We start from the raw sequence: 24894 nt of genomic DNA on the forward strand, positions 1-24894 counted from the left end.
ACTTCATCTTGCATGTGTACTCACTGAAACACTTTTCAATTAATATATGGAATACAATATGAAGAAAAATTCTTGAATCTCAGGGAATTTTTATCTTTTTGTGAGGTTAACTGCATCCCTGTCTATCAGACAGATTTGGATACCTGAAATGAAGTTCTTTATTGGATAGTTTTTATTTCTGGATATCACATGGCTATAAATGTATGTCAGCAGTGTACTCTTGTAATTTTGGATAATTGGAAATATCTTTTTGTGTGAAATCACCTTCTGATCCAGTTATGAACTGGATACATTGTAACACTTGCTTAAGTTGGAAGATGTTTGGAATTTGGTGACAGCAGATAAATATTCATTAGGAATTAAGATGTGATTAGCAGGCATAGTTTCATTTGTACCACTAGACAGGATTGATGGTAAGTATTCAGAGGTGGAAAGCTAATGCATTAACCTACATCAGCACATCTAACCTCAGAATAAATGGTTTGAGTACCAATATTCAATTAGAGCAGAAAATTGGAAGTAATTTTGATCTTGCTGTCAGGAAATCCTAGATAGATAGGATGCAATTCTCAGTGGTTATTTTAGTGTAAAAGCTTACGGAAAGCTCTCATCTGGTGTTGCATAAATATCTAAAGAATTTGGGGCACAGCCTCTTGAAGGTGTCCAAAAGGTCGGAGACCATATGACAAAGAGACCAGAAGAGAGGAAATTTTTGGAATATCAGCAGATCAGGCGTAAAGGTCTTTTTCATGGGATTGAAGTGAAGATCACAGATACAGAAAATATAAAACCATCTTTCCTTTGAGGATACAGTTTCCTCACTGCGCTATTTGTACAGCTTTGACTGAACTATTTAACCTCATCTGAATTAGTACAGGGAACGGTGGGTTCACTGTTGCTTCTTTATTGTTCAGTAATAGCATTAAGTTTTTGAAAAAACTCTACATTAAATAGCTACCTAGTAAAAAAGGCATGTGTGATAGGTAAGGAGGCCGAGCCTGTTAACTTAACGGGGTGAGGCTGCCACAGCTCCATGTCACCAGGTCCAAACAGTAATGAAGCTGAGATTGCATTTCTGGCACGCAAACATGTACAGCATTTTATATATATATATATTTATTTATTTATTTATTTACATGCATATATATACATATGTGGCCCACCACACAAGTCAGCTTGGACAGACACTCAGCACTCAAACCAACAGCACAAGCAGCAGCATCCTGTTCCCCTCTCTGGCTGATCAGGAGGAAGGTCCATTAGTGGGACACACGTATATGTCCATATTGCGCTTGGGGAGAGGAGCTTTTTACTACATAACCTAACAATTGGCAATATATTTTCATTTGCAGGAAGTAATCTCAGACTTGTCTATTCCCTACTGCTATTATACTTCTGACAACATTTATTCTGTTGATGATGTAAAATATACCTCATCAGGTCTCACAGCTAACCTCACCTTAAACAATGTCAATACCAAAGCTTATGAGAATTCAACTTTACCTATTGGTACACTTCGCTTGGAGGTGAAATATCATGACAACAATATGCTGCAGTTTAAGGTAATCTCTCTCTGGAATTTCTCCCAGTTTATATTGTTCCACTGGTGTAAAAAATATTTTATGTATGGAAATAATGTTTTTAGGCAATTTTGTATTATCTGGACAATGGCACTCTTGCCTGAATAGATTTCTCCTTTTAAACAAATAACTTTTGCTGCTCTTAGGCCCTATCTTTTCCTCTGGTAAGAATTTTGTCCCAGCTTTTAAAATGTGATCATATGAATCAAGGATATAATGTCAATGTAGCCATGTAATGTCAAGCAGCAACTCTGGAACTAAAGATATCTCATTAGGATGCAGGTACAATTATCAGTAAGAGTTATTACGGTTATAATTTTTTTTGTTAACCATTTTACTTATTTTCTAAAATCTTTAATACTTTATAATTTATTACTATACCTTTAATAAAACTACTATGAAATTTAATACATTACTAAAATGATCAGACATCAAGTCTTGAATTAACTTAGGCCGGCTTATAGAATACAGAATACCTGAAAAAGGATCTCAAAGCTGGCTAAAAGGTGAACCAAAATAATTAAATGAGTCATTCCTGGTCCAGAACAACTCCTTAAGATTTTTTATATTCCAAACCAAATATTTTGAGGAAATTACAGAAAAAAAACACACATCAAAAAAAACCCCAATCTCAGAAAATTTGCTCAACTATTTTCTGTATTCTTTTTAATTAATTCAGATTTCTGATCATTATTGGCAAGGTTTTGAACGAGTCTTTATGTAAGACTGGGAATCTGCCAGGCTATAGACTCATTTCTATCAGTCTTTAATGAATACAGGAAATAGTGTTTGAAGTATTGTCTTGATTTCTTGAAAATCTGACTGTTGCTGGTGTTTGCTATGTGAGTATTTCATGTAATTTTTCATTCACAGATTTATGATTACCAGAACAAACGATATGAGGTTCCAGTACCACTAAATCTCCCTAGTTCCCCAGTGAGCACAGCTGTGAATCGACTCTATGAAGTATCAGTTCACGGAAAACCATTTGGTATACAGGTTCGACGCAAAAGCACAGGGACAGTTATGTAAGCCATGTGGTTTTTTTTTTTTTTTTAATTTCATTTATTTTTGTTAGCTGTCTTCAAACCAAAGCATTTTATTTTCTGGTGTGTTTTAAATTACCTGAGAATAGTTCTTCTGTCCACCTTATAAAATGGTATCTCTGTCATATAGCAAGCAGGAATTGCTTGGCCTTTGCATATGTATGAGAATATTAACCCAGGGGAAGGACTCAGAAGGTGACCTGAGCAAGATCCTGTTTTTTCTCAAAACTGGCTAAGATGTTTCCCTGTCATCTTGTAGTTTGACACATGCTAGAAGTCCTCTGCATCATTTTAAAGTACAGGACACAGGCATTTCCAAAGGCTGGTTTATGTACAGTTCCCAAGTATCTAGGAGATGCAACAATTTTCTAGGCTTTCTAATGTTTGCCTTAGGTGACAGTGGCATTTTTTATGGAGAGACTTTGTTCATTTGTTGGGTTATTTGGGGGCGAATGGTTAGGAATACAAAAATAGAAGAAAATTGTGTGTCAACTAACTTGCAGATGGGTTTTAGTAACATGGCAGTTAATAAATCTAGCAGGAGTTTCACTTCTTTCCTTAATGAAGCATTAGTCAGACCTAGAAAACAGATAGCAATGATGTTAACCGTTATAGGTCCTACATTTCGGTTCCAAATAAAAATGCTTTAATGGCATTCTTTAATGTAATCAAAACTAAACTGCAGGTTGAATTCCTTTTTGCCAAATTCATTCCAAAGTTCAGTCTCCTGGAAGTACGTCATCCATCAGAACAGTACAATTAGATTGTAATTCAGTTTTTAACAATAAAGAAACTGATTTACAACTAATGTTTCAAAATAATCTGCACAAAAAAGTCCATTAAACCCTAAAAAGAAAAAAAACATACTTCTTTTTTTACTGTTTCACACATAGCACCAAGGATCAGTCTGGATAGAAAATGTATTCATACTTTCCTGAGAAGCCTTTTCCCAATGAATTGCAAAAATGTGAGGTAATTCCATATGAATTATACCTGTGCATACTATATATGTGTCTGAGACAAATGGGGCATTCTGCACCTCTGGACTGTGTATGTAATTCTTAGACATCCTTGTTTCATGTCCTGTAAGTTTTCTTGATAACCGTAGCAGTTTTATCCCAAGTTTAGTGAAGAATGAGATTTCTAGAGGAAAAAAAAAATGGCCTCAGAAGGTTGACTCTCAGCTACACACAACACTGAAAACTGCTATGGTCTTTTTTTTTATTTTCCTCTTCCTGTTTTAGCTGGGATTCTCAGCTACCAACTTTCACATTCAGTGACATGTTCCTTCAGATATCTACCCGCTTAGCATCCCAATATATATATGGATTTGGTGAAAGTGAACATAGCACATTTCGACATGACATGAACTGGAATACCTGGGGAATGTTCGCAAGAGACCAGCCTCCTGGTGTAAGTGGAAACAAATTGCAGTTCTGATTTTTGCATAGTTGACTGCTTTTTGCTTTGCACCAGTCTGTGTTGATTGGCTGTTGTGATCTGCCATCCAAGGCAGAACTTGCCTGTGTCCCTTGGCCAGACCTTTGCACCATTAATGTTCCAATAGAGCATAAAGATCACGCATAACTCCTTTGGGTCTTTAGACTTCTCTTAGGAGTACAGATACCAATATTAGTGATCAGTGAACCTAATCTACACTGGTGTTCAGTAGGGCTTTAAAGTCTAGTGGAAGTCAGTGGCTACTGGACACATTTATTAGCTTTGGCCATATTTATTGAGGCTTTTAACTCTGTTGCTTTTTCAGTGGCAACAGTCTCCTCTAAATCAACCATGACCTATAAGCCCATCTGACTCTGGCTGAGTCAGACATTGGATAACAACAAATGGCTTAGAAATAACAACACATCAATGCTTTTTTTAATGCTTCTCAGCTAATTATTCTGAAAGCTAGACTTGTGTTAGGCAAAATCCCATGAATCTGTGATCAAAGTAGAATTTACAGAAGTAAATCAAAAATCTTATGTCTATGTGTATGAATGTATAATTTTCTGCATAACACAATGTTTTCAATTTGCAGGGAATTAATAGTGAAATAGAGATACCTTATTATATCTATAATTTCCAGTTCAGGCTTTGAAATGTAAATGAAAAATAACAGAAAGTCATGAGCTTTTCTTGATTGTACAGGTTACCTGCTGATGTTTGAAAAGAAGAGAATTTCATATTAGCGATTTTTTTAAAAGGCATTAATACATTTGCTTTTCTTCTCCTTTAAGGAGTCTGAACCAGACTGTCCTCAAAATTTGAAGCTGAAAAATTATCTTTTCTGGGAATTTAAATAATTACCGTAGTATGATTTTGAATCTTATTTATTGTATGTTTGGCAGTTGTGTGTCTGATCATTTATTAACTTTATTAGTAGGTGTAGATAACTGAATGCTTGCAATGTTTCTCCAGTAGAAACCAGTTTATTTCTTTTGCAGTATAAGTTGAATTCATATGGTGTTCAGCCATTCTACATGGCTCTTGAAGAAGATGGCAATGCCCACGGAGTTCTCTTGCTTAACAGTAATGCAATGGGTAAAACAAAATTCACTTTATTTTCTGTGTTTTATTTGAATATTCGATTTTCTGCAATAGTGGCTGATCCAGACATACATTTCCTTATTGCATTTCCTCCATTTTCAGATGTGACATTCCAGCCAACTCCTGCTCTGACATATCGCACAATTGGAGGAATTCTGGACTTTTACATGGTTTTGGGCCCAACACCAGAGCTTGTTGTTCAGGAATACACTGCAGTACGTTTCTTCTTCTATTACAGACTAGGACTGGTTTTTGTTTTCTTTACACCTATTTGCCATAAATATTCTTTCTTATTTGGTTTCAGCTGATCGGACGACCATTCATGCCACCCTACTGGTCCTTGGGATTCCAGCTATGTCGCTATGGATATGCTAATGACTCTGAAATTGCTGAGCTAGTGTCTGCAATGAAGGCAGCTCGCATACCCTATGTATGTTGATACTGGTTAAAGTTCATGATGATGCTTGTACTTCTGGCTTCAGGGTATTGTCAAATTTAAAACAGTGAAAAACAGCCACAGAAGAATAGAGCGCACTCTATGTTTTATGCCATAAGAAAATTTTTTTGTAAACTTTGTGGCCTAGCTCTTAAAGGCATGCTTAGCCACCATGGGTCTGAGCATTGTAGCCCTAACAAGCTGCCAAATAGCACATTCAGCTTCAGAGCTGTTCTAGGCGCCCAGGGCTTTAGCCCTTTCACACTGTGAGGAAGGCACCCAAGAATGCCATTTTCAGAAGCTAGTATATTAAGTAGAAAGTAATCTTACACAGGCAATAGAAAATTCAGGGTGCTGGCATCCTATTTTTAAGATTTAAGAGCTTTGAGACTGCAGAGACTTGTCTCACATGTGGCAATTCAGGGCCAAGTCCTCTCATGGCTGTGCATCTGAGCTTCTTTTTTCATAAAAAAGCCTTTTGTTTCAAAACATAGCTTGACGAGAACAGCACTGTAATACTGGACAGTAGCTTAGAGAATACAACATTTGCAGTGGGGAGGGGGTTGGTTCAGTCTTTGGGGTATGGCTATCTGAACCCAGCCTTCCACCTCCAAGATCCAAACCAGCTCCCTGGGATAAAGGAGAGCTTCTGCACTTGAAGCTGTTCACAAAACGGGCCACGTAGGTCATTTTCACACATGCACATCAAAGAACCATCTAGATGCTCCAACCAGTCATTGCCTCTCACTCTGCTGGGTATGAAGGAATAGGGATTAACAGGCAAAACATGGTGGGAAAGAAAGTTAAGCAGTGTCATTGAAAACGTACATTATTCTGTGCTGAGACAGTTATGTTTTGGCACAGGTTGTTGCTGAGAATGTCACAAAAAAGGATTTCAGTATAGAACCATTGATTCCAGCTGTTTCTGTACCATGTGTGGTAATATGCATGCACTTGCTGTGTATATTATATATGTACATAAATACATATATATATACATATACATACACATATATGTACAAATCCAGGACTTTTTTTGCTGCCATGTATAAATTAAAAGTAAATGTATAAATAAAAAAAGAAAGAAAAATCCCCTAACATTTATTGTTTTTGTGAATTGCAGGATGTTCAATACGCAGATATCGACTATATGGAACGACAATTGGACTTCACCCTTAATCCCCGCTTTGATGGATTACCAGATCTAATTAATAAAATAAAAGAAGAAGGAATGAGATTTATTCTAATCCTGGTCAGTGTTGAATTCTGGTTTTAAATTACAATATATCATTGCAGAATACAGAATACATTTAACAGCATTTCTATTTTTGTCTTCTGAGCATAAAAGTAAAATTTTATTACCATCAATTTTAGGACCCAGCCATATCTGCAAATGAAACCGATTACCCCCCTTTCACAAGAGGTGTGGATGATGATGTCTTCATAAAATGGCCTGATACCAATGATATTATATATGCAAAGGTACTGTTCTTAAAAAACAGATGACAGTAGAGGTATATTGCATCCAGGTAAGCATCATGTTATTCTCGACTCCAGGGTTATCTTCAGGGGCAAAAACTTGTTCATTCTGGAATTTAGATGACACATTCAGTGCTACAGACTGAAATGTCTTCAGTTTGTGTTTCCGTTAGAACATGTAGCAGTGAAGCATGGCTTCAGCTGTTTACTGTTGGTCCTCATTTATATCCAGTTAGATTTAATTATTTTAATATGTCCTACCTCCTAATAGGTCTGGCCAGATTTTCCCAATGTAGAAGTTGATGACACACTGGACTGGGACACCCAAGTGCAGGTAAATGTTGATGTGATCTAGTTATTGACACAAACTGAGAGGGAGCAGCACATCAGTTAATACAGTGAACTGGCTGGTACAATTTAGTCTAAGGAGGAGGATGTAGAAACAGTCCAGCCTTTCTACCAGAACATCTAAAAAAATAGGAAAAAAGTGATTTTTTTTTTTTTACAAATTCCAACATTTTAATAGTGTGATGCCTTCAGTCCTATATCTATGTTTTATTTTTCTACTCCTTTTACAGCTCTACCGAGCATATACAGCTTTTCCAGATTTCTTCCGCAATTCCACAGCTGAATGGTGGAAGAGAGAAATCATAGAATGCTACACCAATCCAAACAATGCATCAAGAAGCTTAAAGTTTGATGGCTTATGGATTGTAAGTGTGTTTTTTTCTATTTCTGAGAGTTTTCTTTATCTTTTCATCATAACATTGGTTCTGAACACCTCAAAACCCAATAAAATATGATCACTTTCAGTTCTGTTGCCTCTGAGGAAGTAAAGATGCAGACATTTAAGGCTAAAATATTATGAAAGGTCCACTAAAGTTTGTTGTTGTTGTTGTTAATAGCATCATTATTTGTCCTATTTTTCCCTAATGAAACATTTTACTTCCTATCAAATCTCCGTTATTTACCTTTGACCTGCATATTAGCTGCTTCACAGTGATGTTACTCTTCTATTAGTGCCTAAAGTGCATGCTTCTTTTACAGTGGGAGTCTACTATTTTTTACCATTGCTGCTTCTGTGAGACAAAATGAGGTAGATGAGAGGTTTAGTTTGTTTCTCAAATAAAATGTAATTGCACTAGTTGTAGAACCTATTAAGTATTAATATATTGCTATACAAAATGCAAAAAAGTCTAGAGATCCAGTAGAATATTTGATGTTTTTCTGTAATGCCAGCTCTGGTTTACTATTGCAACCAGAGGACCACAGACACTGAGGACACATGCAATCTTTACAAAGTTCAGAGATTTAGTTAGTTTATGTATCTGTGGTTATATATTCTGTATTGATTTCAGTTTTATACATAGGAAAACCTGTCCTTTTCAGTCAATATGATCATTAAATAAGAAGTTCTTAAAATTGAAGCTTAGTACCTTCAAGTAGTCTCTATGAATTAGACACTATACTATCTCAGAAACAAGGTATTCTGAATCTAGCTATGAAGGGAATTTCTCATCAGGTTTACACTGGTTAAGACACAAATGCAGTACATAGTCCTGAAAATCAGAATTTTCCAGTTAATCTATTCAGTCAGCCTACTGAAAAAAAAAATTAAATATTCAGAGCACAATCTAAAATAGCTGAAAGGAGCTAATTGCCTAAATGTAGAATTTGTTCATCTCACTCCTTTAGGCTCCTTGAAAAATCACACAGGCGTACTGGAGAGCAGATATGCCAGATATGCCAGCTTGTGCTGGAATACACCATGCTACAGGGACCGTATCAAGACCATTGGTAGCAAAATTAACAAAGAAGAGCTTGGCTCTATTTTTTTCTCTTCCAGACACTCTTAGAGAGAACAACAGATCACAGCACTGCTAGTACAAAAAGAGGCTGGAGGGGCAGGAACCAGAGCACCAGGCTGAACCTGAGCTCACCAGCTAAAGGTTTCAGTTTTGTTTGGTGCTTTAGATTCTTGCTGCCTCAGTGAATGACGAAGTTCTTTCTCCACAATGACAGTGTTCTGATGTGTGGAATAGAGCCTACTCTTCCTTCACTTCCCTTAAAATGGCCCTTTACAGAAAAGTTTGTTTGAATTCTGTCAGACAAGCTAAAAATTTAAATGAGGGTCTTCATTTCCTTATGAAGAATGAAAGCACTAGGCTCTTCTCTGAAACAGGGGCCGCACCACTTCCGCTCGTCTTTAAAGAAAAGAGGAAACTTTCAGTGAAGGAGAACATCCCTGTTGTATGCAGCTTTTAACCAGCTGCAGCTCCATGTCACTTTGCTTGTGCACTCTCCTGGACCTCCCCTGCATCCTTGCCACCCACTCAGTCCTGATCCAGCACTGCAGGTGGCCACCCTGAGAGTGAGATGAAGCAGCTGAGCCCTGTTCTTTCCCTGAGGGGTTTCCAGCTAGATCAGTTGCTGGTTCCCATTCACAAACCAGCTGCATGGAGGAGTGCAAGTGGTGTCCAGGTGTGGGAGAAAGGAAGGATGGGAACAGCCTTTCAGCAGCAGCCCATGTCAGTGTTGAGTGTGTCTATGGAGCCGACTGACTGAAGGAAAGAGAAGGAAGGAGACCTAAGAGCCTAGTGGAAGTTATAAGGACATAACGCAGAAAATGAAAGAAACAGTTAAATTGAATACCTTGAATATCAACTTCAAGGCTCCCTGTGGATCCATGGTAACCTTGTATTTTCAGAGAATATTTCTAATGGAGAAATTAAACTTTACAACTATTATACACTAGAACTGCTACTCCTAGGAGAGAAAGCTCTACTTTTCTTTTTTTCTTTTCTTTTGAAGTACAGCTGCAAACCTATGTCAAGAAAATGTAACATGGCAGACACAAATTGCAGCTGTTCATGTTCCTGAGGACTTTTACTATGCTGCTTTTCTGCAATTTAGGATTTAGTGTGTGTTGTACAATGAAACGAATATAATTAGTTTAGCTTTATGTTTTTAGGACATGAATGAACCTTCCAACTTTGTTAATGGTGCCATCGATGGCTGCAGAGATGACAACCTAAGCTGGCCACCTTATATGCCCTGTAAGTCTAATCACTGCTTAAAACAGTTTCAGGCCGCTTTGGTTAATGTATAATTTCTTATATAATATATGTGGCATAAATGATTAAAGTTAGGTAAATAAATCCATAACTGAACTCCTAACTAAAAAGTGGCTCTGTTTTCAAAGAACATGCTTAACTCCAATCTGTTTTGGTGAGAACAGTGACCACATGGCACTTTTTAAGTCATTTTCAGCTAGTTGCCTGCATATGGGGTTTGATACCTATTTTATATCTAAGTCCTTTGCTTTGGACATGATCAAGAATGTGGTTCCCAGTATTTTGCATGTTTTTCTCAGCTGAATAATGAAATTAATGAGTGAAAATTCATAAAATATCTTCATGTCTCCTCTCATGAGCAGTAATTTACATGTAAAAATATAAGTCCTCATTTGAGGAATGCACTTGAAATACTTAGCATTCTTAGCATGGCTTTACTTAAGTACTGGTGTGCAGTAGTGCTAACTGGTAATAATTACTAATACTTTATTCGAATATTTTTCTTGCTTACTGCTGTCTTTAATCATGATGCTTCATGTCTCAGGATTTGCCAGAAAGTTAATATTCAGAATATTCCTCCCGGTTTTCTGTCTATATGGATGAGACAGCAGTGCCAACAAAGACTTGCAATATTTTCTGAATTAGGGAGATTAAGAAAATTAACAGAAAGTAACTCATTGAAATTATCATTGAATGTTAATTACTAAAACAGAAATGTTTTCATTCTCTTTCCATTAGCTTTAGGCTCTAGATCAGAGGGATTAATTTTCAAAACTCTATGCATGGAAGGTCAACAGTATCTCTCGGATGGTACTCCAGTTAGACACTACGATGTCCATAATCTCTATGGATGGTCGCAAACAAAACCTACCCTAGAGTAAGTTGCATTATTTTGTTATTTCCAAAATATGTAACAAATGAATTATCTATGTCTATATTCTTAAGAACAAAACTTTCACCAGTTTATTTAGCATGCCTAGTAATTTTTGCTTTTCATCTTAATATCTTCAGTTCTTCAATTCAGGTAAAAGTGGAGTTCACTGTTAAGAAGGTTGAAAACCAGTGCTATAGCTTGCCCTCTGGACTTGTAATTGCTTTTATCTCAGCCAAGTTTATTGTTCAGGTATCACAATAATCTTGTTGATAGTGAAATCAGGATGGTATGAAATTGAGCTGCTGAAAAGGGACATGCAGGAGAAGGTAAGACAGTCCTTGCAGGCCAGAGCTGAATCTTTGCTTCCATCCTTCATTTAATGCCATCTGCAATTGTAGCCAGTTAGAGATTAAAAAACAAAAAACAAAAATCAGGCACTGTCTACACCTGCAGCTGTCTACACCTTCATTCCTTATCTCAGCACAGGCAGACAGTCTTGATTTTGAGGTTAGCAGCTCTAAAACCACAGACACTAAGCAAGACAGTTAACCCAAGTCTGAAAAAAATTTATTTCTCACCTAGCTGGGAGCACTCCTTGTATAACAATTCTAATGACTTCAACCATATAAATTTTGTGTTGTACAAGCTTACTTGCAGGGGAAAATGAATATAGATTTTAAATATAGAGTGCAATTTAGGCATTCATAACATCATTAAAATAAATTGAATAATGCTGAAAGGTAAATTTTTTAAATGTAAACTGTGTTCACAGGCTTTCCTTTTAAGAATTTATTTTCTCAGTTCCAAGGAAACTTTATTGTATATTTCTTAATGAATAATATCCGAGGCTATTTTAGGTAACTTCTAATATAGCAGTGTCGTTTCACTTCCAATTCAATGACTATGCAAGAAGCAGTATTTCTTTACAGTTACCAATGACCTTAAAGTCCTTGGTAATTTTGAGAATACCAAAAATAAATAACATGTCAAGGCTACTTAAATTTTGACTGAGTGGATGTTACATTTCACAGCATTCCATTGCATCACTCTCAGCCAAGGTAGTCACAGTATTGCTGACAGGACAGGAAAGAATGATACTAATGCTATCAGCCAAATTAAATGGAATTTAGTTTTTGTGAGCAGATGGTAATTTAACACAAAGAGGAATATTATCATTGCTTCTGTGTATGAAGTGTGAACTCAAGTGTAAAGAAATATTTTCTTCTGTTTTAAGAGGCACTATAACAGAACTGACTCTCATAAATTACACAGCTTATACAAATATTCTCACACTTGAAAGGTATAGAAAAGCCTTACTTAAAAAAATCACAACTCCCAATTTTTTCTTCATTGCTAATTGGACAAGCAGTTGGGTAACTGGAGAAATGTTGTAATAATAATTTATTCTAATATCAGATCATCCAAACAGCAAGTTCATTTGCACACAAAACTCACAGAAGCATGTGACCTAAATGGGAACAGTAATTTTTTACATAACTTGACGTAATTTCTATTCTCCAACAGTTAAAAGTAGCTTCTTGATATTGGCTTGATGTTGTTCTCTAGTAACAAGGCTTTTGTGTAAACTTGAAAGCCAGAACCTTTGAAAGTGAATACAGTAACCGTTTTGAGGTATTGCTATTCACATATACACTTTAGGCTCAGTCCTAAAGCACAGAGTCCTGGAAGCCTGAGTCAGCAAAACACTTAGGCCACATTTTCCTTTAAGCACATATGCAGTTCTATGCATGATACATACTTTCTTCACATTTCAGATGTTAGTTGCAATTTCCAAAGCATTGTTTAAATAGAGCAAACCAAGTGAAAGCTGTCAGTTTAATTGCCTCTTAGCATCTCTTCCTTTTCTCTAAGAGGAAAATGCAGTCAAAAGTCTTCACACCAAATGGACAACTTTACCTAGTTCCTCCAGCCTGCCCAGCATCCCAGCCTCTTCACAATTGCGATCTTTTCCCTACTATATGTTTTCAGAATGCACCACGAGCACACTTGCACCTCCGGGTACTGATGCTCATGACAATCATCATAACTTGTCTCCCAAGGATCCCTGCTCATACTGCAGATTGAGACTTTGAGAAGATATATTACCCCTTTTTGCCCATGCTGTTTCTATGCCACAGCATCTGGAAAAGCCATTGATGGAGTCCTATCTTTGTGCTAGCTGTTTCCTTCTTTCCCCGCTAAGTCCCTAAAAATGCCAGCAATGCACAAGAAGACCATGATCTGCGAATCTTGAAAGGCGTGTTTGTCTGCCTCTCTCCAGTGGGTCTAGCCTCCGACTGCCTCTGTGCTCTGAATTCCGTGTGAGCAAGGAGCCTCATGCAGAGGCAAGGGCCATACTAATCAACAGTATCTTGCCAGTGGCATTCCCTGACTTTTACTCCATTTCCGTTTACATGCTTTTGCCTCTAACTTGGGAGAGAAAAATATGGCTCTGGCACATCATTCTTGAATATTTACTAACCCTTGCTCTAAAATTTTGGAGACCAAAAATGCCATGATATGTCACTTCAACTGGTTCTTTCTTAACTGTGAGGCCTGTTATCTGCTCAGAGCAGAAAAATGTCTGATTTGATATGATTATTTGTAGACAAGTCCACATTGACCATTTCATATCATCTTTGAAATGATTACAGATGAATTTTTTTTTTTTGTTCCAATACCATTTCAGCAAGTCATATTATGCTGGCAGGTTCAATATTCTTGGTACCTCTATTTTCCCCCTTACTATCTTCTTGGTCTGAATTTTGTTGAGATTATTTTCAACTGTTGCTGCAAATTTTCTCATTTTGTAATAACGGAATGATGTGCCCTGGACCATGTCATGTAACCATTAAAAATGTGTAATCCCATACGCTAACTAGCCTTAATTGGACATCTGTATTTTAGCACCTCCCTGTTCACTTTCTAATCATAGGCTGGCTGACCATTCTTAGTTTCTGTATATATGTGAATCACAGTGAATCCCAATACAAAACATATTGGATGTATGCCTGCTCATGCTCACAAGAACAACATACCTGCACTTCGCTATATCAAGATGAGTCACTAGGTTTATTTTCAGTGTCTTATGTAATATCTATTTAAATTATTTTGATTCTCATGTAATTTGTTTCTTCTACTATTTCTGATGTTAGTGCCTTGCAGCATGTCACGAAGGAGCGTGGAGTTATTGTTACCCGTTCAACATATCCCAGTAGTGGAAAGTGGGCAGGACACTGGCTTGGTGATAATACTGCAGCCTGGGATCAGCTTGCTAAATCTATTATTGGTAAGTAGAAAGAAAAGGATCTGTAATCATTTTTTTTTCTGTGCAGTAAATTCTTCTTGATTCACTTGCTTTTAATAGTCATGTGCTTTTACCTGAAATAAATTACTCAATTCAACAGTCAGAATTCATGGTCAATTCCTTTTTGACCTTTTCTTTTTACTGCTTATTACAAAACTCTTTATAATTTCTATAGTAATTGGATTTGGCTGTATCAGGAACTGAGTGCTCTAATTCCTGCTGGATTCAACCACCTACCACCCACAGTCTCCCCCCACTCGTTTCCCACCACCTTCCAGTGATCCTGCCCCTGCTGGCCAACATCTGTTCACTTCTGAAGAACCATCTCTCTGGTCTTTCTGTAATGGAATAACCCACAACATATTGGAGAAACTGTGGAATGTCTATATTTCAATACTTATCATCTATGCAACCATTAGCATACCAAAGGAAAAAAAACCAGTTATTATTGTTGAATTATCCTTTCCTTGCAGGTATGATGGAGTTCAGTCTCTTTGGAATACCTTATGTAAGCTAAACAGTTATTACCTTATATTTGATTATCTTCACTCGATATAAAAATTTATAGTATTCCAACTGGATTCTTTTCTAAACTTTCAGACAGGAGCAGATATATGTGGCTTCTTTCAAGATGCACAGTATGAGATGTGTGTTCGCTGGATGGAGCTGGGTGCCTTTTACCCATATTCAAGGAATCACAATGGGGAAGGAGCAAAGGTGAGTCATGGTTGTGCCCCTTGCAGTACACATGAACAGACCAGCCAGAACATCACACACAGAGACCAGCCCCCCCCCCCCCCCCCCAAAACATGCATTCTAAGCAAAACAGACATGAAAAGAACACTTCTTTGGTTATATGCCACATGCCAGCTCTGTTCTCAGTCTCCCCCTCTGCTATCAGGTTTAACACTCACAGAGAGCCTGCCTCATGACTTAGACCACATGAAGTCAGCCTGTTCTGTGTGCTTTGAGTGAGTCAAACTTCTGCGTATTTATTTTTTCACATATGCCGTTTTTATTTGCACACACCACATCTACAGGACTAAAACAGAACACTTTTATGGCAATATACCTTTAAAGGGGCAAAACTGACCTTGGTGTTCCCATCCCTAATTGTTCATAATCACACAGCAAATCAGAAAATGGAGCAGTGTCATGAGATTCTTGGGTGGGTATCTGAAATTGCTGTATTTTGCACATTTCCCACCATAAGACATTGAATTTCTTATTTCTCATTATATACAATAGTTCTTTTAAGAATAAAGGGAAAAAAGTCTAAATGTAGAACCGTGCTGTCTAAGGTCTGTATTACAGAAATCCATAAAACAAGATAACTGGAAAGATGAAAATAACTGAAACAGCATTTATATTCTAGTTAGAGCTTAAGGTCTGGCAGAGTACAGGTCTTTATATGGCATATATCTAATGGATTGAAGTCTGCTTTTGAAAAATAGTGTGCTTTATCTTGTTGCAGCGCACTTTCTGATAGGACTTTTAAAAGCTTTTAAAAATGCAGGTTACAGGTTGTCATGTTGCTTCCAGTCTTACCCAATTTGCCAAGGTATTGTTCAATATATCCAATAAAGACTGAAAGCGCTACTGACATCCTCACTAGTGGTTCATTCTTTTTTTAAAAGTCCTGAGTGCTGCCCTTCAGAAAAGAGAGATAATATATTTTGTACACCAGAATGTGTCTCACAGTCGGTTGAGTTTGCATTAAACATTTTTAAAGTACTCCCCCTAGTTTTTTTCTCATCTTCTCCCTTTTTTAGTTTCCCCGCTTGAGGCTGACAGTGCCATCTACTGTTTTTACTATCACTTTGTTCTTAAATAAAGAATAAATAAATAAAAGTGCTCTAAATTACAAGAGGACAAGGAGTTTGCAAGAGTTGTCAGAAATTTCCTTAGCTATGTCTTGCTATATTGGTTTTGATACACATTTGAAAGTTACTGTTACCACAGATGATTTTATAGGTGAAGTATAAGATGAAAAAAAGATGCTAAATATGAACTCCACTGTAACCATTAGCAAATTCTTTAACCCGTGCTTCCCCCCCGCCCCAATTGCTTCAAAACAAAATAATCCCGTTTGAATAACAGTAGTCTCTTTTTTTCTTTTTAGAGGCAAGATCCTGTTGCCTGGAATTCAACATTTGAAGACATTTCCAGAAATGTACTGAATACAAGATATACCCTGTTACCCTATCTCTACACATTAATGTATGAAGCCCATGCTCATGGAAGTACTGTGATCCGCCCTCTACTCCACGAGTAAGTGTGACTCTTTTTTCTCCATTAATCATGAATTTTCACAGTCAGTACCCTCATAACAAAATAATATTTTCCCTCAAGGATTATAGAATTTTTTCTTTTAAAATTTGCATGAGAGTGAGAATACAAGCTGTCAACATCAAGTCACACTTCAGCAGCACTAGTTCTCCATTCCATACTACCCAAATATTTCACAAATTGAAAATTTTCTTATCTAGGATTAATATGTAAATTTTAAGGCTCATTCCTATCATCTTTGGTGGTAAGTAACAAAAGTTCTGTCTGGTGCTGGACATATGTAAAATCAAAAAGCAAATGTAGCAAAAACAGCTGGGTCAAAATTCACAGCAGAAAAACAGAAAAAGAGGGAGGGAGAATTTTGACGTAAATCATGAGAGCTTTGCACGAAATGTAACTTATTTTGGCCAAACTTATATAGCAGATGAAAAAAAGACAGGTTTATAAGAGACATAAGTCCTTATTTGTATCTGTTCAGAAGGGACAGCACATGCAAAAGCTTAACTTTTAACACTAATGATGAAGTCTAATATCTAAATGCTTGCCTTCCACTAATGAGCATTGAACCGTTTCCATGTATTGACTTGATTCTGTCAAAGTACCTAAGAAAGAAATGTTACAAATTAGAAAGTTGTTCCCAGTCTGGCCAGTAGTTAATTTTGCTATTACTAATACCCACTGAGCAAAACTGATCTTTTGAGTTCGATGATCTGAATATACTGAAAAGCAAATGGAAAGAAACAGCAGAAATGAAAACAAAGTAGAAGGTTGCATTTCTCTAACCATTTTCTCATTAAGTTCTTTATACATTCTTGGCAAGCATTAATTGATCCATTTATAATTAAATGAGATATATTTTCAATAACCAATCTTTATTGCCTATTATTAATAGTAAATAAATAGTAATATAATATAATATAATAGTAAATAAATAGTAAATAAAATTGAGGAAATAGTAGATTCAATTGCCAACAAAAAAACTTAAATAAGGAAACATTTTGTAATACCAAATATCTCACAGTTGGTTTGTTACCTTGCAGATTTGTGGAAGACAGAACAACGTGGGAAATAGATAAACAATTTCTGTGGGGACCTGCACTGCTCATCAGCCCCGTAATGGAAGCAGTAGGTCTTTGATTACTCAAGTGTTTATGTATAGGAATGTATTAGAAGTCACTTTAGCTAGACTTTGCTTTTTGCTTTAATATATCTGAAACAAAAATGTTTATTTCCAGAATGCTGTGACAGTGGACGCTTACATACCGAATGCCCGCTGGTATGATTATTACACTGTAAGTAATCTTAAAAACTGACTTATATGTTCTTCCTAATGTTGTTTAGACAGCAGCGTGGTTGCTGAGAATGGTGGCCAGGTATGAACCAACTGTGCCCATTTTACCACCATGCAGCCAGCATGTAGCAATCACATCTTCCTGGCTGATTTCTTACGAAAAATGTCAGTTCCTTTTAATGCAATATTTTTAACATGACCCCAGTAGAAGTAAATCAAAACATGGAATAATACCTTTAATCTGAAGTATTTCTATTGACTTTTTTAACCTTTGAAAGCTATATAGAATTTCTTTGCTGAGAATACTGGAGTGGCAGGAGATGAAACAGTTTTAGCTGCATCAGCCTTTCACAGAAATTTAATAAAGATTTAGAGGAAGGAATAGCAGGCATCACAAGTCACTTCATCTTTCACTAGTTAGTATTTTACTGGACTAAACCCTTTGGTTCAGCTGCTGTCAGCTAGTGTCAAGTCATTATTTTATGTTTGCAGAATTTCATACCTTATCTTAAAAATATGATGTAGTTACTTCTGCATTTAAAAAGTATTTGCAGCAACAACTCTTAATATTTACATATATATATTTATAGCCTTCATTCTTAAAAAAGTGTAAATCAAGAGCAATTCAACAAGAAGATTAATTTTTGTTTTATTTTTTCATATATAGGGTGAATTCATTGGCTTTAGGGGACAATTCAGAAATTTATCAGCTCCTTTGGAATACATCAACCTTCATATCCGGGGTGGTTACATCCTTGCTACACAAAGCCCTGCTAATACTACTTTTTACAGGTATGATAAGATTAATTAAATTTTTTTTAATTAATTTCATTTTATTTTCTGCTTTTAAAAGTAAGTATGTAATTAAAGCTATGGAAAATAAATTGCATATTAATTACATGGTGGCAGCTTTTTTTCTGGATTCCTCTGTTCAACCTGGGAAAAGTAGAATTTTCTGGTTTAATGTGCACCATGCCCAGCAATATCTCCCATTTCATATAAATATTAGCAGCCCTGAGAAAATCTACATGTATGATAGCACATTAGCTTCATGGCTGTCTTTTGGATTTAGTTTCCTTCTTATGGCCTCCTTTAAATTTAGTACTATGAATTCAGGAAGACTAGTGTCAGTGATAAACTGAGCTGCATGCAATATCTATAATGTAAATTATAACAAATGAGAAACATAAAATGTGCTTACCTGAGAAAATTGAGGAAAAATTATTCTGTTTTTCATAGCCGAAAAAATCCATTGGGACTTATTGTTGCTTTGAATGATAGTCAGCTTGCACAAGGTCAGCTTTATTGGGATGATGGGGTTCGCATTGGTAAGTACAACGTTTCTTGCTTTCATAATAAACCTAATTAATTCCAAGCCTTCAGTGCATGATTGTTGTCTCTCTTTAGCTCTGTGAATTGCTAATATGTGAACAAGTAATATTTTCTTCAGAGCTGTTGTACAATGACGGTGTGACAAGGCACAGGCAGCTTAAGTGTGTGTTTAAAGAGGTAGACCAGAAGAAAATTATAATAAAATGATTTTTTTCTTATTTAAACTCCATGATAGTGTTATTTATAGAATTCATATTTTGCATAAATTAAATTGTGTCCTGGACCAAGGACAAAATATATAATAAGAATGCTTTCTTGTACCTATGAAAAGCATAACCATGGATTAAGTGTGAAGCTTTAACTAATTTCCTCTGAATTAATATATTTAAATTATCTTCAGATAAGAGATATTTAGAAGTCTCTTATCCTCTACATTCACAGTGTATTATCCTTGTAATAACCATAAACTATCACCTGAGATTACTACAAGTAATGCACAAAATTGTTAGTTAGCATAATGACATGTTGGGAAGGCTGCAGGATGCTATCAGTGTATTTAGAGGTGCTTTACATACATCACCACCTGTTATCACTGAAATTTAGAAATTATGACTATGTATGTTCACGGTAGGTTAAGGATAGAGGAAATTAACATCGATCACAAGGTGCACTTCAGCAGGATCTCTGTGATCTGTTTTCTATAGAGCAGAAAGGCAAATACCTAAAATGCCTGTGGTTGCTTGAGTTCTTTTGGTGCTTAAGAATTGAGCTGACAAAATATACAACAGTGATATCAAAGAAGCATCATCATCTATCATGATAATGTGTTTTGGGACAAAGAATAGAGTTGGATGTGGGAAATCACTGCCATAACTTCTTCAGTGGGAAACATTTTTCTGTTGCTGATCTTTAGCATCCTTCATCTTCCTAATGCTGTTTGTTTGCCTTCCTTTGTATTTTTTCTCTAAACCTTTTTTACAGTATATGAAACACAATTCTTCTATTTCATTAAAAAAAAATATTCAGGTGAAGAGCAAGTACATTTTGCTTTACTCTCTTTTTAACAGATGCATATGAAGATGGTATATATCTGCTAACATCATTTAGTGCTAATCAGGTATGTAATGTTCCCTTACAGTTTTTGATTACTTTGGGTGATGATTGTTATATATTTAGCCAAGGTATTTTAATTCAGATCTTTTGATATTCAGATAGCCCATAATAACATTAATTCTCTGTGATAGACTAGTTCTTATTTAGTATCATGAGGACTGTTGCAGATCTATAACTGTTGATTCAAAAAACTGTTTGGGATTGCAAGTTTGCAATAAAATTAAGTAACATATACTAGAAGGATAAACTCATTTTGCATTATTTGTATCAGTAGAAATCAGGACAACTTAATTAAGTTCACTGAGGTCCTTTCACAGATGTGCATATATATGTATTCAGTGGCCCATCCAGCCTGAAACCTCTAAGGCAGATATTGGTTCATATTCCATATCTGGATATACGATTCCAACATGACAGTAGGTTGTAGCTTAACAGTAGACTGATGCGAATCCTAGACATATACATTTGCCAATTCTTCTGGTATACATGAAGGAACTGAGAAGCAGTATATTTGGTGAGGATGTAATATAATACAATTAATATTAAATTGTATTAAGAACAAATTTAAAAAGGATTATGAAGGTATCTATTTTAACTTATTTTTAAGTGTGGTATGTGTTTATGATATAATTTTTTATGTAACTCTGAACGTACAAGTTTGTTTCATAAGTGATTTTTATAAAATGAAAACATGCATCGATGCAAAAATCAAGTAAGTACAAGTACAATGGTATTTTGTTAGTTGCATAGTCAGTGTCACTTTTAAAGATAATTTGCTAGTGTCTACTTAAATGAATACATTTTAGATCATCAGTTCACACACATTTTAAAGCCACACAGTCAAGCGCATGTATCTATATATGACACAAAATCTGCAGCGTCAAATAGGCCACATCAAGAAAGCCAATCCTTGCTCGAAGAGAAAGAAACTAAAATTAAATGTTGGAAAACATTAAACATAAATTGATTTGACCCTGGCTTACAGCTGCAAAGAAGTATGTCAACCCAACAGAGATGCCAGTCTCGGGATTCTTTTCAGGACAGGCACTTAAAACTGTTCTTTTAAAATACAGATGCTTAAAGAAAAAGGAGTTACTCAGGTACCAAAATTTTTAGAGAAGCCCACCACTGGAGCAGGGGCTTTGGGAATACCGATGAATTCTTTCTCCCAGTTTGGTGTCCTGTGAGGATGGAGGAGCTGTTGAAGGAGTGTGGAAAGCAGGGAGAAAGGTCCCCAAGTTTGGCCTCATACATGCTAGAAGACCAGGCAAAATTTCTCTCCCAGTGATACTGGCGTACAGATTTCCCCATCTAGCAAACTGTACTGTGCATTGCCTGCGTCATGGTCATGAGTGTGCAGGTATTTCACTGCGCCCCAGTGAAGCAATGGAGACAGCCCAGTTTGCTGTGCCTCAGTTTAGCGTCAATTAAAGACATAATAGAGGCCAGCATTTAGTCAGATTAACAATCCAAGAAAAATCAAAGCTTTCAATATCTGACAAATAAATGTCAGCATGAAGATTAAAAAAAAGAACAGAATAAGAGGAAAAAACCGTAAGGCTCAAGTGGGCTGAAAAAAGCATACTCTGACATGCAACAGTCAACAGACAATCAAATCACTGATTTTTTTTTTTTCTTTTTCTTTCAGAATGTTTTAGACATCAAGGTTTTGCACCACGGTTATGCTGATCCAAACAATTTAAAGTTTACTGAAATTACCATCTTGGGGGTGACGTCAAACATTCAGGAGGTGACAGTGTCACAGAATGGTGAAGCACTTGCATCTGCTCATAGTCTAGACTATAACAGTACAAGTCAGGTGAGTAGACAATTTCATGGGAAATGCTATCTTGACAATTACCTGTGTGTTCTTAAACATTCAGGATTCAGAGCTCAGCTGCAGTATCATATTTAAAAATATTTCTTCACTGTACCAAAACCACTGGCATATTAGAGGTAAGAACTCAGGGTACCTCTGCAACAAAAAATTTCTCTTACACAGTTACTGAAGTATTTTCACCAGCCATTGCTGTAGTTTTCAGCAAGACACACAAGCTCTAGTCAGCTAATGTTTATGTCAAACTCTGTTTAATAAATAGTAAATATCATGCGGCTCGCACAGTGGCGCATTTCACTGTAGAAATTAGTGTGGAGGAACCCAAATCTCTCCTGACTATGAAAAACTGGTGGATTTTGTTTCCTGTTTGTTTTTCACTGATTTTAATAGTTCATTAGCAACCTGTGAGATGTGAAAGAAGAAAAAGCTACTACAAGTGCTTTCTGAGTCTCTACGTGACCCTGTTGTCAGTCTTCTCTAACAACTTTTCATTTCCTAACGCTATTTGCCTAATAACACCTCTTCTTCTGTCTTAGATTTAGGCGCTAGTTGCTCCCTGCACTTTCAGCACAGGGTTCCTACGTGTAGGAGTAAAATCCTAGTCCTGAAGTTGTTATCGAAGTTTCCATGAACTTCAGTGTGTCAGGGTTTCAATCTACGTGATTTGTATGCATCCAGTGCATTTCTTATTGTTTTCCTTTGTGCGCTGTCGTATATGTTATCACAGAGAAGTCAGGTGACCCAAGGTAATAAAGTCAAGCTCTCCTAAAGACGATTGAAACAAGCTGGTGCAATCGCAGTGCCCTTCAAGACAGCCTCTTATGGAACATTTTCCATATATGAACAGAACTGCTGTGGCATTTGGTGTTGCCAGTTTTCTCACAGAGTGAGACAACCTAATCTCTTCAATTATTGGCATTTTACCACCTTTTCTACAAAACTCAGTATTTTGTTGAGTCCCATTTCTTTCTGCCTTTCAATGGCAAGCCAAAAATATATAAGCTTTGCATGTAACCAAGAAGATGAATTAAGAATGCAAGCAGAAGTATTTCTTTTTCCATTCTCTTTTGGATAGAGAAGGAAGGAATTCGAATGCACAGTTGAATTAAAATGTATGCCAAGTTTGGGGTTTTTTAAAAAACAAAAGGAACTTAATCTCTAAAAAGGCCACTAAATAAAAGGGAAGGGATCAGAGCCCCGTGATCCGGAATCCAAAATCTATTCCAGTTAAAATAACTTTGTAGTGGTAGAAACATCAGGGAAAGAAGAATAAATTATTGTAATCTGAAATGAGAATCTGCTATCTTCTATATTAACTGTAGAAAAGCAAGGCGTCTTCAGAGTAGAGTTAGTCACTGCTTGTTTGTTTGTTTTTCAAAGGTCCTGTTAATCACACAGCTTGAACTTGAATTAGGCAGAGCCTACACAGTGGAATGGAGCTAAAGTACCTGCAAATAACACTGGTCTGCAAATAACACTCCAGTGACATGGAAAATAACACTGCAAATAACATCCTGGAACTTTCTTCTTTTCTAAAAAGATCTTTCAATTTTCATACTGCTTCTTCAAAATCTTAAAATACTTTATGCTATAAAAATGCATTAGCTATAGTTAGTTCATATTAAGGTATTATGTGTATATAAAGCACTTTTTACTATTGTTCAAGGCTAACTGCAAGCTATCTGTGTGATGCAGAACTTGTATTTTAAATATTATGGCACTTGAATGTAGCTTCATGTTTCAAAATTAAAATCTATTATATGATTCCCTGAAGTAGACATTCTGGCTGACTTTATGCTCTCTGAATTTTATTAAAAAAATGTGGTTGATATTGACTGCATGTATTTGGGGCCATAATTCTACCCACATTTAGCTTCCATCTTGATGGAAGGAGATATTTTTGTGTGTTTACTGTTATAGCAATTCATGTTAAAGATTGTTTTGTATCTTAAGAGTACAGCATATGATCTAAAGAGATTGGTAAAGTATATTTTTAACTAAATAAACTGGGAGTAAATTCTGTTAGAGGTAGGAGTAATTTCTAATGACTGTGCTTAAAACCTATTTAAAATGCTTCCTCTCCAATTTAAAATTTTGTACTAAAACAGTTAAATAGCCAATATCTCACAGATGGTTCACTGTAATTATGGGACCGAATCTACTGAGACTCCCCAATGCAGTAGAGAAATCGGAAATCCAAAAAAAGTGATCATTTAAGATAAAATGGTGACTGTGTTGAAAAACATTTCTTGCCAAAGGAACAAAATACACTTTTTTCTCTCATGCTAGTCATGACCAACTGTGCAAGTAAATGGCTTGCAAAGAGCTGTCACATTGCTACAGAAATAGGATGTGCAGATTACCAAGCCTTTTGACCATATTATGTCCTATCACTTTGTGCCCATCTGACTGGTGTGTGAAATACTAGGCACAGTAAAAAGCTTCCATGAGCTTATTTTCATCATTTTATTATTATTATTTTTATCTGGAGGACTAATCATTCCTTCTTCTTGGCTTTTTCCTGGCAGAAAGCTCAGCATGTCAGCTGAACTACACACATATCAAGAAAAAACAGCCAGAGAGGAAGGTTTTACTGTGTCCTCAAGATTGTAATTCATGAAAAACTTTTTCAGGATGGGAGGAATCACAGCTTCAAACACGCATCTGTGTGGCCATCAGTTGTGAAAAA

At 36.2% G+C, this 24894-nt stretch overlaps 1 protein-coding gene across 1 annotated transcript in view; it reads left to right on the forward strand.

Annotated features, from left to right (window-relative positions):
* LOC112986300 (maltase-glucoamylase-like) overlaps positions 1–23978 on the forward strand; it is a 56224-nt gene extending 32246 nt beyond the window's left edge. Inside the window, exons 26-48 of the mRNA XM_026105504.2 lie at positions 1353–1562; positions 2454–2608; positions 3871–4039; positions 5071–5167; positions 5276–5388; positions 5478–5603; positions 6733–6861; positions 6984–7091; positions 7360–7422; positions 7667–7801; positions 10060–10144; positions 10901–11039; positions 14192–14325; positions 14817–14851; positions 14944–15060; positions 16466–16614; positions 17673–17757; positions 17868–17924; positions 18591–18715; positions 19163–19251; positions 20323–20372; positions 22017–22187; positions 23586–23978. Coding sequence (XP_025961289.1) covers positions 1353–1562; positions 2454–2608; positions 3871–4039; positions 5071–5167; positions 5276–5388; positions 5478–5603; positions 6733–6861; positions 6984–7091; positions 7360–7422; positions 7667–7801; positions 10060–10144; positions 10901–11039; positions 14192–14325; positions 14817–14851; positions 14944–15060; positions 16466–16614; positions 17673–17757; positions 17868–17924; positions 18591–18715; positions 19163–19251; positions 20323–20372; positions 22017–22187; positions 23586–23648 — 2604 coding nt within the window. The 3' untranslated portion in view covers positions 23649–23978. The remainder of the gene's footprint in view (positions 1–1352; positions 1563–2453; positions 2609–3870; positions 4040–5070; positions 5168–5275; positions 5389–5477; positions 5604–6732; positions 6862–6983; positions 7092–7359; positions 7423–7666; positions 7802–10059; positions 10145–10900; positions 11040–14191; positions 14326–14816; positions 14852–14943; positions 15061–16465; positions 16615–17672; positions 17758–17867; positions 17925–18590; positions 18716–19162; positions 19252–20322; positions 20373–22016; positions 22188–23585) is intronic.
* Positions 23979–24894: the final 916 nt, after the last annotated feature.

This window comes from Dromaius novaehollandiae, chromosome 15 (genome assembly GCF_036370855.1).
Source record: "Dromaius novaehollandiae isolate bDroNov1 chromosome 15, bDroNov1.hap1, whole genome shotgun sequence".
NCBI classification, from domain to species: Eukaryota; Metazoa; Chordata; class Aves; order Casuariiformes; family Dromaiidae; genus Dromaius; species Dromaius novaehollandiae.